Genomic DNA, 18,734 nt, shown 5'->3' on the forward strand with positions numbered 1-18,734 from the left:
TAGAAGGAATGCTGCTGACATTTGTAGATAAGAAAGAACAGGCTTCAAAGAAAAGGGTTGCTGACGTGCAGGAATTGGGTGCAGTACTAATTTAAGAGTATATAAGCAGAAGCGCAATGAATGTAAGCTAAGTAAACATATATCTCTGTATTACTGCTGATCATATATATTGTGAGTATACTTTGCTTCCAGTATGATGTTCTCATACTGCCTCTGTCCAAGGGAGGACAGTTGAAAAAATAAAAATTGTTGATTATTCTTCTTTATAATAGGTGTCAGTTTCTTTGTTTACATACATATAAGGTGTAAATAAACAGGGGGGGGGGCACAAAAGGTCTTTATCCGAGTCTGGGACCGGATAAAGCCTAACCATAGCAAGACGAAAAGCAGAATCAGGAATCTCCCACGGAGCCTGAATAATATCCCTAATATCTTGATGCATAGGAAAAGACTTACCTGTTCTGCGAATACCCTCGACCAGCAAATCCACCTTTCTGGGCTCGGATACCTGAAGATCCTGATCATCAAAACGCAAAGTAGAAGAAACCTGAGAGATAAGTTCCTGAAGGTCATCCTTATGAAAAATCCTTACCACTGAGGAATCCTCACCCACCAGAAGAGATTCTTCCCCATCTGCTGCAGCTCCTCATCAAAATGCTCCTCAGGAAACCATGCCTCCTCCTCTAAGGATGGCATTTCCCGACCAGAGAAAAGAGAAAAATCCTGCTCCAGCTCCTCAGGGAGTCTAGCCCGTTTTTAGCCACAGAGGCCCCCTCCAGCATCCTTTTCTCTGGCAAGTCCACAGGAGCAGCCTTATGCAGCAGAAAGGCTTGGTACATTTGTACCACAAACTCCAGAGGAAAACCTCCTTCACCCGATGGAAAAACGGGCGGTTGAACGGCAAAGGAACAGCCTGCAACGAGGGATTCAAAATGGCGGTGTTTCCCGCCGAAACCGGCACCGGGGGTGAGGGAGACGCGACCGCTACTGGAACACCCAAAGCAGACACCCCCACTGCCGGCGCCACCCAACTTAAAACACAAGCTAATTAGAAGTAAGCTCTCAACACAAACTCAAAAAGAAAAGAATGGCACACATCCTTGCAATATATCCAGCTGCAAACTATGCCAAAATATTTCACAGGACCCCCACGGTCACAAAGGAAAAATACTCAACATTAAGGAATCTTTCACGTGCTCATCTTCCAATATGGTATATATCATTCAATGTAAAAAATGCAACGAAGGCTGCTACATTGGAGAAACAAGTCAGATGCTAAAGAAGAGATTTAATTTACATAGACACCATATGAAAAATGCAAGTACCAATAAAGATGTCACGCCTGTGGGGCAGCACTTTACAAAACCAGAACACTGTACCAGTGATTTAATAGTAAGAATCCTGAAAGGGAACTTTAAAACAATACAGGAACGTAAGACCTTTGAAGTCAGCATGATTAAATATTTTGACACTAACCAGACAGGACTTAACAAAGATCTGGGTTTTCTAGCCCATTATAAACCATAAAATTGTATTGCTTTGACACACTCCTGTCTCCATGTATATCTCCATGTCTCTCACCTACCCACCCCCATCCTGTTAGACTGTCACTGAAATGCTTTGATGTCTCACTTATATATATGTCATCTACCAACATTTGCTTATTTCCAATCTGACGAAGAAGGGCAACCTTCAAAAGCTAATCAAGAAATGTATTAAGCTATGTCCAATAAAAAAAAGTATCAAATTATTTTCTTTTCCATGTTTTATTTTCTATTGATTACCTTTAAAAGTGGACTAACACGGCTACCACACCTCTCTACTTCAGATGTATCCAAATAGACCAAACCTAGAAGGCAAAACATTTCTTGAATTGAAACAAAGCAACAATTTCTACTGGAGCTGTTTACCAGCTGAGATTTCCCTGTAAATGTGTCATTTTCTTTCAGAGTGCATGCTATATTATTTATGATGTATCTCAGCTTAGGTGCTTTTTTTTTGGGGTGGGGGGGTGGAAGGGAAGGGTGTGCAGTTTGGCTAGTATTGTCCTGGACTCTCAGTTATTTTGGGGCAAGTTAAAAGTGAGAAGTAATCTGCTCTTATTTCTTATTATTTTTTTATGGTAAATACCAGCATCCTATGGTGTTTTGTTTGATTTCTCCCCTCCTACCCCCCAGTGGTGGACTATATTAAGTATATCATTTCTTTAAAGTTTAGAGTGTTTATCACTATTCCATTTGAAAAATTGCTGTATTTCCTTTTTTGAAAGTTATATCTCTGATATATATTTTAAATGCAAATTAAAAAAAAAAAAGGAAGGCCAGAAAAACTGGCAAATTTGCTCAGCTTCAAGAGTTACATTACAAGTATATCCACCCCTCTAGAAAGGTATCTGGCAAGTTCCCAGCTGGACAGTTCCCACCCACAATCCCCCCCCCCCCCCCCCCCCCAGATAGTTCCCATGTAGGGTGATTTCCCCCTGGATAATTTCCACTTGAGGGGGATAATTCCCAACCAGGAACTTTCCCTCCCGGCCAGTTCCCACCTGCCGTGACCTCTCATTTTTTGTTTTTTACTGTTGAATTTTTCCTTCAATGAAGTCCTGGTGTTGTGGACAGTCCGGCGGTACATCCTGATGGTGTGTCAAGTGTATCTTCATGATGCGTACTGGATAAGTGTCTCGCTCCCTCTCTCTTGCGCGCTTCTCCTCACTATCTCCCCACCACCACGAGCAAGCTGAACAAAGACAGCAAGCAGCTCCCGCAGCTCTTCCCTTTCCTGGCTCGGTAACACCCCTCCCGCTGCCGCACATTCAAGGAAGTTTGTTGAATTCTGAGAGGCTGGTTATTATAGGGACACCTTACACGTGTTATGGGCAAAATTCAGAGTTTCTAGCTATTTATTTACTTACTTATTTAGGAGCATTTAAATTTTTTTTTTTAAGTTTACTTGTAGGCAGGGTCTAGTTGGGTGAGGCGTGGGGAAGCATTGCCCCCCCCCCCCCCCCCCACATGAACTGATGTCTGGTAGGGGAAAGGGATGTGTAAAAGGGGAGAGATTAATTGTCCTAGTGTGTTTTGGTTTTTTTTAGTTATGGGTGGGAATTGGCTCACTGGGACTTATCCTAGGTGGGAATTGTCCAGGTGAGAACTGGCCAAGAACCCTCTAGAACGAAGAAAATGGGGCTTCATATTGATTGGAGGGGGATCCCAAATGCAGCGCCCTGGATATTGTAGTGAGAAATTTTTAAAAACCATTATTGTCAATGTTATGGTTTATGAACCTTGTCTTTAATACTTTGTGTATGCTGATTGTTTTGTTATTTGTCATTGGAGCCAATAAAAATATTTCAAATAAAAAAGTTTGGACAAATTCTTGGACATAAAGTTCATGAACCGTTATTAAGGTACCTGGGGAAAGACAGTGCTCATTCTTGGGATCAGGTCTGGTCCATGGATCTGGGAATCCAGGAGCTAGGTCATTAGGTTCTACCAGGTTATGAAGCCTTAGCCTGCACTGCTGGGAGCTAGACCATGGACCAAGAAGCACTAGGCTATACAACCTACCATCTGCTGGAGGTAGAAAATACTGGTTTTCCACCGAGTACCAGCCCCCTTATACTGGTGACATCACTGGAAAAGGGCAGCTTCTGGTGGCAAGATGGCGACCTAGCTGAACTTGCAGCGATCTCTGTGTATGCAGGCGATTCCTCGTTTGAATTTCTTTTCTTCTTTAACAATATGCCACATACTAAGCGAAAAGGGATGACAAGGGGGCAACCGCCGCCAACCCTAACATCGTCCCCAGCCCAGCAAACACTTGACCGATTTGTGAGAAGCTTACCTCCCGATATTGGTTCGGCGAGCCCCATTTTGAGTGACGTCGAAGGAGCGATGCCAACTCTGGGGCTAGATACTACTCTTTCGCTGCCCGTGCTGAAACCGCCTCCTTGTCCTGCAACTACCAGATTGGAGCTAGCGGACCAAACCCAGTCCGAAGAGTCGAGTTTGAGTCTGCTTGGCGGTATCTCTCCTGGAGCTGCAGAGGAAAACACCGAGGAGCAGGAAATGCTCAAGGAGGTGACGATGGAGGCTATTGGCAAGCGGTCCAGTGGCAAATTCAGCAAAACAAATGTCTACAATTGTGAGTAAATTAACAGCTATGTCAGATTCCTTAGATAATATGAAACAAGAACATGCTAATCAGATAATTCAACTGAAAGAAGATGTTAACTCTATGAGAACTATAGTGGACGTTTTGGTCAAAGACAAAGATTTTACGGCTCGGAAGTTAGAACAACTAGAAAATCATAACCGATGATTAACTTTGAGATTGTTGAATTTTCCCATATTGCCAACTATGACTTCTCGCGATTGCCTAAAGAAATATTTCCAAGAAATATTGAATTTGTCTCCAACAGATATTCCCCCTTGTTGTAAAGTTTATTACTTGCCGAATGTTCAAAAAAATAAAGAAGTTCCAGATTCATTGAAGGGTTCCTCTGCAATTGACATTCAAAATTTAACCGCTATTTTGGAAGATTCTATGACTGAGATTACATCCAGAGGAACTTTGATAATAACTTTGGTTTTTGAACAAGATTTAAATATGTTGATGAAATTATACTTTAAATATTCCTCGAAATTTTTTTATGGCCACAAAGCCTGGATGTTTCCTGACGTTACAAAGATTACACAACAAAGGAGGAAACAGTTCTTATCCTTGAGAGAAGTTAAGGGACTTGGTGCAACATTTATGTTGACCTATCCCTGCAAGTGTCTGATTTGTTTGTCAGGGAAAAAATATGCTTTTTTGAACCATCTCAACTAAAGACATTTCTGGACTCTAAAAAACCATCTAGCTGAATGAGGGAACAACAAACAGCTATAATGTAATAGGGATAAAGATCAGGACTAGCCTATGTTGGTATATAAATATATTTTCTTTTAAGTTACAATCTCCTCAAAGTTGTATTTAGAAACCACTACCCCCTGATATTGTGGTCTGAGAAAGAGTTTAAATAATTGTTTTCTATATATTTCTGTTGAAATTTGACTGTTTTTTGTTTCCTTTAAATAATTTCTCTGTATTGCCTTACAAATGAATATTCGTTTGTATTATTGAAAATTTATAAATAAATAAAAGGAAAAAAAAGAAAAGGGCAGCTTCTCTACCTCCATCTGCTAGTAAGCCGAGATAACAACCCAAGTGTTTAAAAAGCTGGTACAGCCCAGACACAAGGGACTGATGTTCAAAACCTAATGCTGGCGTTAGAGGCAACTGGGTGGATGTTAATATGTGCAGAATGCTCAAAGGGCTCTAGCTTGGGAAACAATGTGCACGCCCAAGATGGCCACAAATTGTATTTAAATGTACGCAAACAGATGTTAATGAGTTTATGTGGTATTCCCTCCCGATGGTGAGAGAACAGCGCAGAAACTAATGCTGCCCTTAACACAGGAAGCTTACAGCCAGCTTGTGGGTGGTGATGAAGGTTTTCAAGAGAGGATTTCTTCAGAATTTCTCACTGTAAACCACTTTTTATTTTTTAAAAAGAAGGAAGCCTGTTCAGCCTATGAACGCTGGTAGTGAGAAACAAATGTGTGCAAGTCTGAGCAAAACAGAAACTGGAAGCACACATTGGCACCATTCTTCTACGCTTAAATATGAGCCTTTCAAATTGAAAAAAAAACTTTTGAAACACTTATAAAGGCACAGAACAGCACCAATGCATGCTTGCAGTTCCAGTCTTGAATTGGCATATGTACAAGAGCTGCGCTTACCATGAAACTCTTGTGCACAAGCCAGGCATGTTTGTCCCCTTACTTTCGGTTTCAAAGCACACATATAATTTGAATACTATTTACTTTGAGCATTGCAGAGCTAAATTTCTGCAGTGATCTTGTGCTATTGGCTTTAGTACCAGACCTTTGAGCATCAGACCCTAAGGAAGGGAGAAATAAAATGAATGTACCCCTGATGCAGCAGGAATGCTGAAACACAGCCACACAATTTCTAGGTTGCTTTGTTAATTGATGCTATTTACTTTGGGCTATTTCACAATGTACCTGGGTAGTGGATGGAGTTTGTGTTGTTACTGAGATGACACCAGAATTTAAATATTTTTTATGTATGGCACAGTATGGGTAAATGTCCTAGTTCTGTATTATACTCATAATGGGGGGGGGAGGGGGAAGGGCTCCTGGGCATGTAAAGTATGTGTTTATATCTAATACCATGATGATACTTGATTCAAGTGTACAGAGACACCAAGTTACTCAGTTCCAGGCTAGAGATTTTGGGACAGTCCTGGTTTTAAACTTACATCCCAAAGCAGTGTGGGATTTGAAGTGCCCACTGAAATCAGTACTGTCAGTCCCATAATGCATCAGGATGGGGAGGTCAGAAATCCAGGACTATCCCAAAATCTCCAGTCTGAACTGGATAACTTGGTACCTCTATGTGTAATGCGTCACATATGCATCCATCATGCAAGTCCCGAATAGAAAAAAGGTTGAGAACCGCTGATCTAGATACACAGCAGCAAAAAAATTAAATTTCATATATGACCCACATTGAGAAATCCGAGATTCTGAAAAGGGGTAGGTAGGACAACAGGAGTAGGAGGATTATAATGTACCACACCATCTTCGTTTCACCACTTTGCCCTCCCTTTCTGATGTTTCATGCTCTCTCTCTCTCTCTCCCTCTAAACCTCATCCGCCTTAAAGTTCCTTATGCTCTCCCCACCCCCCTTCGGCTAGGTTCATGCCCATCTCTTCCCTCCTACGATTCAGGTTTTCTGTTGATTTGTTAGGGCACTGTAAAATGCACAGACTACTGGTCAAAGTGCTCCTTGCCCCTTTGCTCTGCCTCTTCCCCTATAGTACACAAGGAAAGGATGCTGTGGGATACTGCAACCTTCCACTGCATCACTAATTCAACTGCCAGTGAGCCAATGGAAAATCAACCTTTTTCACATACAGTATTTTATTTATTAGGATTTAACCGCCTTTTTGAAGGAATTTACTCAAGGCGGTGTACAGTAAGAACACATCAAACTTGAGCAATAGACAATTACAGCAGTAAAAATATTCAAAAAACAATACAAACTATGGCATGGTATACTATTTACAATGTCAACACAATACGTAATAGAACATTATAATTGATACTGAAGGGTAAAGCAAATATGTAACATATAGAAGGGTTAGAAAGTAAGGTGATTGATTTAAAAGAAAGTTGCACATGAGATCTGAGAAATGGTTAAATGTTATCTCAGCAAGGGTAGGAGTGGATAAACATGTCCTGCTGCAGTATGTGCAGCCCGAGTCACTCCTTGTGTGTGTGAGACTAACACGTTAGTTATTTCTTCCATTAAAGGCCTAGTTGAAGAGACAAACTTTCACCTGCTTCCTGAAGTAGAGATAGTCGTGTGTTAAGCACAGCCTTTCAGGTAGTGTATTCCAGAGTGTGGAGGCTACTTCGGAGAAGGCTCGCTTGCGGTATCACATCATGTAATGTCTTTTGGAGAGGGTGTGGTTAGTGAAAGTCCTTGGGAGGACCTTAGTGTCCTTGGTGGTGTGTGGAGGATCAACCTATTTTTCAGGTACGCGGGGCCATTTCCTTTCAGGGGCTTGAAGATCAGACAATGTATTGTTTTCTCAAAAAACATCCAAATTGGTATTTTTGAAACCAGGTTTTAGATGTTTTTCTATGAGGTCCATTCAAATCACAAGGCAGTGTGTTGGGGCACATTAAGCATGGGATCTGAGCGTTCCTAACACTTGGACATTTTTCTGCCATAATGGAAACAAAAAGAAAAACATCCAGGGCTGCAAGTTAGATGTTTTGGTCTAGACCTGTTATTAACAAACAAACCACAAAAGAAAAGTGCCCTACATGGCCAGATGACTACTGGAGGGGATTAGGGATGACATTCCCAGGTTACTATCCCCCTCCTACCCCCAAATTGTGATTTAAAACATTACCTACCAGCCTCTAACGTTATACTTGGGCCATTAGAGAAGCATGCAGGTCCCTGGAAAAGTCTAGTGGTGGGTGTAGTGCACTGAAGACAGGTGGACCCAGGCCCATACCTCCCCCTACCTGTTACTCTTGTAGTGGAAAGTGTGAGCCCTCCGAAACTCACCAGAAAACCACTGTATCCACATATAGGTGCCCCCTTCACCCATAAGGGCTATTGTAGTGGTGTACAGTTGAGGGTAGTGGGTTTGGGGGGGGGGGGCTCAGCAGCCAGAGGAGCAATGGTTAGATGTGTACCTGGCATTATTTATTTGAAGTCTACTGCAGTGCCCCATTGCTCTGCTGGGAGGTCTGTGTGGCCAGTCTACTAAGAACTAGCAGTTGAGCCCGTAAAAACGGGCTCGTATAGGAAAGGGGGGGGTTGAAAGCCCCTTTCCGTCGCCGCTGCAAAGCCCCCCTGCCACCAAGCTCGCCACCCCCCCCCCCTCCATCCAGCCCGGGCCCTCGCTCCGCTATCGAAACAGCAAGGGAACGCAGCACACAGCTCTGCTGAGCTGCCGTCGGCCTTCCTTCTTCTTGTCTGTCTGTGTCCCGCCCTCGTGTGATGTAACGTCGTTGAGGGCGGGACACAGGCAGAGAAGACGGAAGGACGGCAGCTCAGCAGAGCTGTGTGCTGCGTTCCCTCACTGTTTCAATAGCGGAGCGAGGGCCTGGCCGGGTGGGGGGAGCGTTAGCGGTTTCGTCCCTCGCAAATGCGCAGTAGAGACCCTCTCTGTTCCACCCCCATCATAACGTATTGACGCGGGGGCGGGGCAGAGAGGGTCTCTACTGCGCATTTGCGAGTGAGTACGACACTCGCCATTTATATGTTTAATACTGGCTCCTCCTAAATCCCAACGGCTTGGTTTTGAGCATTTTTGATTTTTTTTCCGTAAATGGACCAAAAAGAAAAGCATAGAGCACAAAAACATCTAACAACTAGCCATTTTCCAAATAAAAAAATAGATGTTTTTCTATTTTGAAAATGGCTATATTCCCCACTTGAATTTTGGATGCTTTTAGCAAAACATCCAGAGTTGAACTTAGACATATTGAAAATGCACCTCTGCATGTGTTGGCATAATGGCAAACTGCTAACCGATGTTTACGCATGAATAAGTATAACTTCCAAAGTGGTAGGTGTTGCTTCACCTTGCTGGACTGACTGGGGGTCTTTATCTGTTGTCATTTACTGTGTCACCTCAATAGCATATATTAAGCCCACATTAGGAGGAAGACAACCATAGACTGTAAAACTGACTGCTCCTGGATCACAGTTAATTGTTGGCTGCTATTAACACCTAATTTGAAATCTTAAGTTGCAGGGCGTGGTCAAGAAAGAAATCTACACATAATGGAGGTGACACATGCAAATCTAAACCCGACTGGCTGGTTTGTTCCTCAGGACAGGTTTGAGAACCAATGACATAGGCAGGTGTTTCTCAACCCAGTCCTTGAAAGCCACCCAGCCTGTCATGTTTTCAGGATATACTCAATGACTATGCCCGAGATTTGCACTGGGGAACGGGGTTTGATTCCTACAGCACCTCCTTGTGTATGTTTGAGTGTGTGTGAGAGTGTGAATCTGAGAGAGAGAGAGTGTGTGTGTGTGTGAGTGTGAGTGTGTGTGTGTGTGTGTCAGAGAAAGTGAGACTGGGTGCAAGTGTTGTGTCTGTGAGAGTGTGTGAGATTGAGAGTGTGTGCCCCCTCCGTCCGTATTCCTGGGTCGTCGTCATCGTCGTTCCCCCCCCCCTCCGACTTTTAAAAGTCATCTTCACTTATCAAGTCAGGGTTACAGCGGCGGGCAGCAGCGGTAAAACACGTGCAGGCTCGGCCCTTCTCTTTGTCAGCTGTGGTCCCGCCCTTGCGGAAACAGGAAATGAGGACAGGACCACAGCTGAGAAAGAGACAGAAGGGCTGAGCCTGCACTTGTTTTACTGCTGCTGCCCGCCGCCGTAACCCTGACTTGGTAAGAGAAGATGACTTCATTTCAGTGGCTTCAGAAGGTTGGAGGTGCAAATTATTATAGTAGATATTTAAACTGCTTTGCTTGTAACCACAGAAAGGCAGTATATCAAATCCCATCCCCTTTCCCTTATATGCAAATCTGCATTCATTGTGGAGATACTGAAAACCTGACCGGGTGGGTATGCACCAAGGACTGGGTTGAGCTGTACTGCTGACAACCGCAGTTGCTCTCTAGTTTTCCTTTCACTTTATCACAAGTCAACTGTGCTTATCTCAAGCTCTCTTCAATTTGGCCAAGGGCAGAGCAAGATGACAGCAGGCAAGCTCAACTACTGAGCTGTGGCTCTAATGTCACGCTTTCTTAACTGAATTTGAGACCATGGATATGAGGAAGGGGCAATCTCATGTCATCACAGTCTGACCTTTGGCAAGATGGATGCTTCCCAAGGAATGATGTGTAATCTAGGGCTACATTTGTGGCAGATCTACTTATGATACCATAAAATTACCATTAGTCTCCACTCCTTTTCTGGTTTTGTATTAGCAACTCATCCCTCCACAGCCATCCTCTAATACAGCCTTGAGTTTGTGTACTGCAACAACATGACCCTATATTATTTCTATGCACTGCTTTATTGGGCTTCCTTATCACAGCCATAGGCAAAACATGAGGCGCATAAAAAAATTGAAAATAAATAAGATTAAAAAGTTATACATTTAAAAGAAAAAAATGGTGGATTTAATGGATGTCTCCCCCCCCCCCCCCCTTTAGAGGGAGAAAAACTAGCATCTGGTACTAACACAATTCCTAGGGAAAAGATGCAGCAGCACATATTTGATGTATCATTTTATTAAGCCAGTCTCTTGCTAAAATCAACTTGACACCATACACCAGAACTTTTCTAGGACCACACCATTGAGCCCCTGTGGTTATCCTATATAATAACTCTCACCACCAACGTTCTAATGTGGGACTGCCTGTGTCCGTGGCTCCTGGAGTTGCTGAGCTGGGCTCCGTAGCCAGGATGACGTCACTAACAACTGATTCCCAGGCAGGGGGAGGAGTGTTTCCCTACTCCTCACCTTGCCACTTCGGAGCAAGTGGCAGGGAGCAGCACATCAAAAAAAACTACAAGCGCTGCACCACAGAACCCCCCCCCCCCCCCTCGGCACATCACCCAATCCCCCCGGCACATCAAATCCCATCGCCACCCGCAAATGCCAGTAGTAACGCTGTCCGGCCGCTGCTGCTTCTCCTATTGAGCAGCAGCAGCCGCTACAAAAAGAAAAGAAGCGATAAATGTTTTTAAACCCCGCCCAAATCATTTGCAAATGCCCGAGTCTTACAACACAGTCTCTGCAGCCGCTCCTCCTCTCACCGCCACATCACTGCCCCTGGAGTAAGACACGGAGGAGCACAGTGATGTGAGAGGCGAGACGAGAGAAGGAGCCCTGCGAGAGGGGGGGGGGGTGGGGGCTCACACTCACTCACTGTCTCTCAGATACACTCTCTCTGACACACTCCATCTCTCTGTCTCACACACACACCAGTGTTGCCAGGTGGGCGGTTTTCCGCGACCCGCCGTGGGAAATTTTTGCCCGCGGCGGGTTGCGGTCTTTTGGGCGGTTTTTAGGCGGTTTTTTTCGGCCGCGGGGGCGGGGTTAGTGATGTTCTGGGCGGGGCCGGTGATGGCGGGGTTGATGATGGCAGGGGCGGGGTGATGACGCAGGGGTGGGGTGTCAGGGGCGGGGTTTGAGTTTGGGCAGGTTTTGGGCTGGATTTAGGCTGGTTTGGGTGGGAAAAACTTTTTCCACCTGGCAACCCTGACACACACACACGCTCTCATTCTCTCTCTCTCTCTGACACACACACTCCATCTCTCACACACACTCTGAGGGTTGCTAGCACCCGGGCCTGTTTTATTAGTTTGTAATATTTGTAATAAAACGAGATATTTTAAGAAATACAGATTCAAATAATACCTCAGAAAACGTAAAAAGCAATTACAAAATTAAGATCTAAAACTACATATTTGCTTGAATTGTATTGTAATACTACACCTACTTTGTAACAAATGTCCTTATATATTTTTTTTTCGTTAAGACTAGCGAAGACAGAATCCTGGGCTCAGAAGTGTACAGGCAGAATGTGGCTAGCTAGAACCTGTACGCTGGACCGTCAGCAAGACGTACAGGTAAAAGACGGAAACAGCGGGATCCCCGGGATCTTCCCGGATTCGATCAGAAAACTTTTAAAAGTTCATTTTTTTTTTAATGCCAAGGTGGAATTCGGAAAAGAGGGCTGGTGAAAACGGGTCGATTTCAGACAGGCAGCCCCCATAGTTCACACACAACCTCACCTATCACAGACTGATCCAGCCCTCGTTTTAACTCACTTGCACGTAAGGAAATACAGTCCTCTACTTTTCTACAAGCCAGCGAAGGGGCGAAAGCCAGGACTGATCCTGAATAGACTTCAGCCCCATCCCAGGAATCATGAATATACATTTAAGTGGAAGTGGAGAGCACATTACCAACCACCCTACTACCTCATACGCAAGACTCTGCCCAAGGCCCACTTTCCCGCTTCCCCACCCCCACATCATTAAGGAGGCAAATGTTTAACGGACTCTAACTTTGGGGGGTGGAGGCCACAAAGCCGACGACTGCCCACGCGCCCCTCAGCTACCTCGCGCCCCTTCAATTTCGCAGGAAGTTCCCGGACAACCAAGCCAGCGGCGCGAGACCAGCTCCCCCGTTCATTCATTTCATTGGCCAGCTCGTTCGTTGGTTGAAAAGTTTCGTGCCTAGGTAGGCGAATCTTCTCTCTGGCTTGCGAGCGACGCGCGGGAAACCGGAGATAGAAAAAGATACGACCGACCGTTGAAGCTCACTTTGGCATTCCACACAACTAGCTCGATCGGCGCCATTTTATAGCCGCACAAGCATTAATAAGGAAGCAGCAGCCCTCACCTTTTAAATTTTCCGCCATCTTCACAACTTCCCTCGCAAGGGGAGGAGGAGGAGGGGAAAAACTCTACCCAGTCTATTCCGCCTGGAGAGCGCGCGCGAGGGGAGGAGGAGCTAACGCAGGGGATTGGGTGTAATGATGGAAAGTGAAGGGAAAATGACCAATAAGAAAAACAAAAGAGAAAGGGGGCGGCAACATTTATTTTCCTGCTGCTAGCCTGCTGCTAGTTTTAGGATCCTTGAGAGGGGACTTTAAATTTCAAACACGTCGTGGTAGTCCCCTGATACCAAAGTACATATAACTTAAAATTCATCTGTAATTCTCTTCTGTTATCACATCTGCTTGTGCTTATTTTCTTGGCATCGCATGTACAAATTACCACCAATTTTCTAAGCTTTTGATACCGTGGCAGTCTGCCTTCAAACTGGTGTGTGGGGGGGGGGGGGGATATAATGAAATCCAAGTACTTCCAAAACTAAATAATAATGGAAATCCTTTTAAACTTTTCTATGTAATTCATTGACATTACTTATACTCGGTATCATAGACTGATTTATTATTGTTGTTGTCTTATTTTTATTTTCTGTTGGCCTCTGGAGGCACACCTAGCCAGTCTGTTTTTCAGGATTACCACGATGTACAAACATGCAGATCTGGGTGCCGATACCATTTTTTTGTGAGTGTGTGCATACGTGTATGGACATGCAACTCTCAAACAGCCCAACACTTGCTCTTTGTTCCAGCTTACCTCCCCTCCATTATATCTTTTTTTTTTTTTTTTTTACATTTACAAATGCTCTTTATAGAAGCCAGAAAAAAAGTTGTGGTTTTTATATGCTCATTGCTCACAGTAAAAAGAAGAAACAGGTACAAAATCCTCTGTGCTTTATGCCTCCTCAGACCATGCCTTAAAGCCCAGCCTTGTGCTTAACCTTCTGGTTTTCTGCTCACTTCTCTGCCTCTGCACTGTATACCTAATAGCTTCATTAGCATTAGTTTAAATGTACCCTGTACTGGTGCCTATGTGCATGGTTTTGCTCGTGTGCAAAACTTGATTTCGCATTGTGCGCCCACAAAGACTAGCCACTTTATTGCACTAGCCCTACAGTCTTTTCCTCTCAGTCAGAGGACTATCACTGTGATAGCTGAGCCCAAATGGAGGGAGAAAGAAGATTTAAAAAAATGGGGGGAAACCACTAGTTCAGTACAGTTTAAGGCTCATTGCACACACAACATCCATACACACAAAAAGAAAAAAAACACACAATAAGGCCCCTACTCTACTCAGTCTTAAAGAGCTGGTCTATTTAGCAAAGCAATGCAAAAAGGGACTGAAGAAAGCATGCCATGAATTAAAATCATTTATTGTAATAAAAAGCAGGAAAGTTACTAATAAGAATTATGCTGGGTGTCTGTGCTTGATCTCCTTGGTGAGGTGATGATGTGAGAAAGAGGCCTTTTCCCAACACTGGGACAAGCTATTTCAGTGCCACAAAAAACACACTCTATGACTACATCTCCAATCTTCCCTTCTTTCCCTGCACAGAAATGCCAGATGAAGTGTTTAAAGAATGGGGACTGGGACAAACTCTCTTTGCCCTGCCCTAGTTCTGGTTCTGTCTTTTCCATACTGAAAGTGTAATTAGTGAGGGCAATTGCTCAAAGCCATTTACATGTGTATGGGCTAATTTATCAGGTATAAAGGCTGCTCAAAATTGCCTATCCTTTACCCACTGTTCCTTCTAAGCTGAGCGGGAGTCCTCCACCTACAGTCCTGCCAGTGGGTGGTGCTGTTTCACTATCACATTTTCAATAGTGAGGGACAGGTAAGCTCTGCAGGACTCAAGGGAACCTGCTTGTCCCTAGCAATTGAAAATATAATATTGAAGCACCACCCGTCACGGGCAGCAATTTAGTTGGAGGATTCCTGCACTGCTTAAATGGAACAGTGCCTCTACCTGGCTAAAAGCGCATACTTTTACAAACATGAGGGAGTGGTGTTCCCACGGACAGAAAATAATGCATCTAAGTTGCATTTTCAAGTCTCTGCATGCCATTTTTCATAGAAAAAGTGGGTGCATTGATCTGTGGGAACTCTGTACCCTTGACAATTTTCAGAGTGAAAGCAGGCAGCTATTTTCCCTGAAAGTTTTGCTGTAGTACAGGCAGGCGAAAACTGCCCCCACTACCAGAAAGAAATATACATTTCCTAATCACAAACTTTCTCAGCAATTGAGCCCTCAGTAACGCGCAGTACTGGCACATATATCCTAACAGGTAGATTTGGAGTTTGGATTTAGTACTTTCCTTTTCAGGAATGCAAGCTCAAGATCAGTTATATGAGTTATTTCTATGCCCAAATTGGGCTTACAATCTAATTGCACCTGAGCCAATGGAGGGTGAAGTGACTTGCCCAAAGTTATAAGGAGCTATTTTGGGTACTGTTTTTCGACTCGTTACATGGACTGACAGTGAGAGAAACTCCCCATCTGTAAGGTGTGCAAACACACTGCACCAGACTCAGATTCTGAGTATTAGAAGAACATAAGTGTTGCCATACTGGGACAGTATCCTGTTTCCAACAGTGGCCAATCCAGGTCTCCAGTATCTGACAAGATCCCAAAAAAGTAAAACAGATTTTACGCTGCTTATCCTAGAAAACAAATCAGTGGATTTTCCCAAGTTCATCCTAATAATGGCTTATGGATGGTAGTACACTCTTACCATTATCCTATCTTATCATTGCAGGTGGAAAGTTCCCTGTGATACTACTGTATTTTTCAATGTGTATCTTTCTAGAATGGCTGTTGACATTGGATATGCTGGCAAAAGCATGGGTATTTTCCAGCATCCTTATTTGTACTTTATAACAGGCTCCTCATTCAACAGAACCTTTTGTAAAATCCTCGGGATGTGTGAATGTCCCAACCTGGATGTCCAAATTCTTACCTAATTGCCCTATGCAAATTATAAACATAGTGCAAAAGTATTTCTTTTTTGTTTTGCTTTTATTAATCTTTATTTCTATACTTTCAAGTGGACTAACATGATAACCACACTACTTTACCTCTGCATACCTCACCAAAGTAGGCAGACACATCATCTTAAGTTCTGTTTTTAGTATGTTTATGAGAAAAATATCCTCTCTGCTGGATCTGAGGTATGCAGAAGCACAGTACCAGTCGCCGATGCATGGGATGGAGTGATAAAAGAAAGTAGCAGCCTCTCTCTGAGGGCCAGGCATCCTGCATCAGACCCCGATACTGGAAATTGTGTGAAAGTGAGAAGGAATAAAGTGTAATTCATTATACTACAAGTCCTTATCCATTCGTAGACTTGACCCTTGTGGCTGTTCCACAGTGCCACACAACCAAAGACCCATGGTCTCAGCGAAGATATGTGTGTGTGTGGGGGGTCCTTGCAACTTTGCCACTAATTACATTGTTGGATATAGCCTGCAGATTCACAAGGTTCTCATTCCAAATATCGTGTGAACGCCATGATCCTCTTAGACTTCCATCCTCTTGCCATTTCTATTTTAGGAACACCAAGTAACCATCAAAAAATATCCAAAGGTATTCACGGAGAGAGCCAGAGCAAAATGAGATAGAGGGAAGAGATAGCATGGCTGTGACTCATTCCTCTTAGTCATCCCATTCATCATCATCGTCATCATCACCTCCTTCATCTTCTCCTTCATCTGGAGTGTGTTAAACAAAAACAAGTTATCAGGCCTCAGCTTAATGGTTATGGTCCTTGGAATTTTGCAAAGAAGTCATTGAAGCACAGTAAGACTCCCCTAAGACATCTGCATTTCCTTATGGTGTGTCACACCAAACATTTACTATCAGGTATGTATAGGAAAAACAATATAAAAACAAATGGACTAATGGTAAAAGCAAGTTAAGTGTTCAACAGTGGACAGTGACCACTTGTTTATTTGTAGATTTTGAAAATGTATATGGATAACATCAGGCCATATAAATTGCTAATTAGCCAGATAATATCTATATAGTTGGGGGCCGGATTATGAGAGTAGCAGAAGCTTCTTAACAGAAGAAAAACACCAAAGTTTCTCTCCTCAATGCAGTAATCAAATATATTCAGATAGTCCCAGTGCAAAATACATGTGTTAACTCGGGAGAAAGCACTGGACATATGCACATATGAGTCTGTACTAGTGGCAGCTACATCTTGCACACAATTGTATCAGCACCCAAGGTTGTATGCACAGACCTCTGAACATGAGCTGGAATGTTCTTTATGCATAACACTGTTGCAATATCAATATTTAGGAGCAGATTAGCATTCTAGCACATGCACAGATGTAAACACATACAGTTCTAAGTGCCAATACAAACCTTTTGTGTGCAAATGCAACTTTCAACAGTTCAGCACTTTTGCTCTTTGTTGCAACATACTATCCTCAGTTCTTTTTTTTTTTAACTTGTGGGTCGTATATGCTTGCAGCAAAGAGAAGAAACAGACATGAAATCCTCACTAACGCAGAAGAACAAAGACACCTTTTACAACTCCTCAGCTACTACAGTCACTGCATGCATAGTCAGTTCTACTACCTGTACAAATAGTAGTGCAGAATACATTTTTATTTATTTATGTAGATTTTGCTCACTTCTTTTTCAGTAGTAGCTCAAGGTGTGTTACATTCAGGTACGCTGGTATATTTCCCTGTCTCTTGGAAGGCTCACAATCTAATTTTGTATCTGAGGCAATGAAGGGTTAAGCGACTTGCCCAAGATGACAAGGAGCAGCAGTGGGATTTGAACTTGGCACCTCTGGATGTCAAAACTGATGCTCTAACAACTAGAGGATGACACAGGAGCAGGTAAATGCGGCAATCTGCAGTAAAACTGCAGGAACGCTAAAAATTTCCAGATTTTTACTGCGGGTACAAACAGTGGCTATTTCCCCACCCTGCGGGAACGGTAATAACCCCTGCATCTGCGGTAAACTGAACGCCTACCTTTTTACTGTTGTTTGTTCGACTATGCTAGTTGTCTGCTCCTCCCTGCCTGCAATGCCATGCAATCATGCTAACGCCATCCTTCCTGAACTCCCCGCCCACCACGCATGATGTCACCATTCCCATTCACCCAGGAGGAGGAGGACTCACTCATTAAGAAAGGACTTGACTGTCTGACGCAGAGCTAGCGTGCCGCATGCGTGAGCCCAGTCCAGGAGCTGGAGGAAGGGAAATGGGACTTGATATACCGCCTTTCTGAGGTTCTTGCAACTACATTCAAAGCGGTTTACATATATTCAGGTATTTATTTTGTACCAGGGGCAATGACATTATAATCCAACTGTTCCAATATTGTTTGTGAAGAAGACCACGGTAAGATCCCAGTCCTGGTCCCGTAAATCTCTTCTCCCCCTCCTCCCTCCACTGGTGACCAGTCCCATTTAGCCAACTTTTTTATAGACTGCTTTGACTCTCCTTTCCCTTCCCTTCCCCTTCCATAGTAATGTAGGCTGTTGGGAATGGATTTACTAATTCATGTTTATTTATTTATTTAGATTTTGCTCACACCTTTTTCAGTAATAGCTCAAGGTGAGTTACATTCAGGCACTCTGGATATTTCATGTTGTTTGTTAAAGAAGATTTAAGAGCATCTAAAGATTCTTGCTAATTTTATTTTGTTGAAATAACTGCTTTTGGAACAAGGCAAATTATATTTTGCTTCAAATAACTTTTCAGGAAAGATTAACTAGTAAGTGTACTGATTATTACCTCGTCTTAAATAATGAA

At 43.4% G+C, this 18,734-nt stretch overlaps 2 protein-coding genes across 2 annotated transcripts in view; both read right to left on the reverse strand.

Annotated features, from left to right (window-relative positions):
- The window catches only part of SUV39H1 (suppressor of variegation 3-9 homolog 1), a 77,755-nt gene extending 64,763 nt beyond the window's left edge, over nucleotides 1-12,992 (reverse strand). Inside the window, exon 1 of the mRNA XM_030192403.1 lies at nucleotides 12,967-12,992. Within this exon, the coding sequence (XP_030048263.1) occupies nucleotides 12,967-12,985 (19 nt within the window). The 5' untranslated portion in view covers nucleotides 12,986-12,992. The remainder of the gene's footprint in view (nucleotides 1-12,966) is intronic.
- Nucleotides 12,993-15,981: 2,989 nt separating this feature from the next.
- The window catches only part of WAS (WASP actin nucleation promoting factor), an 89,859-nt gene continuing 87,106 nt past the window's right edge, over nucleotides 15,982-18,734 (reverse strand). Inside the window, exon 12 of the mRNA XM_030193953.1 lies at nucleotides 15,982-16,664. Within this exon, the coding sequence (XP_030049813.1) occupies nucleotides 16,609-16,664 (56 nt within the window). The 3' untranslated portion in view covers nucleotides 15,982-16,608. The remainder of the gene's footprint in view (nucleotides 16,665-18,734) is intronic.

Source organism: Microcaecilia unicolor, chromosome 2 (assembly GCF_901765095.1).
Source record: "Microcaecilia unicolor chromosome 2, aMicUni1.1, whole genome shotgun sequence".
In the NCBI taxonomy this organism is placed as follows: domain Eukaryota; kingdom Metazoa; phylum Chordata; class Amphibia; order Gymnophiona; family Siphonopidae; genus Microcaecilia; species Microcaecilia unicolor.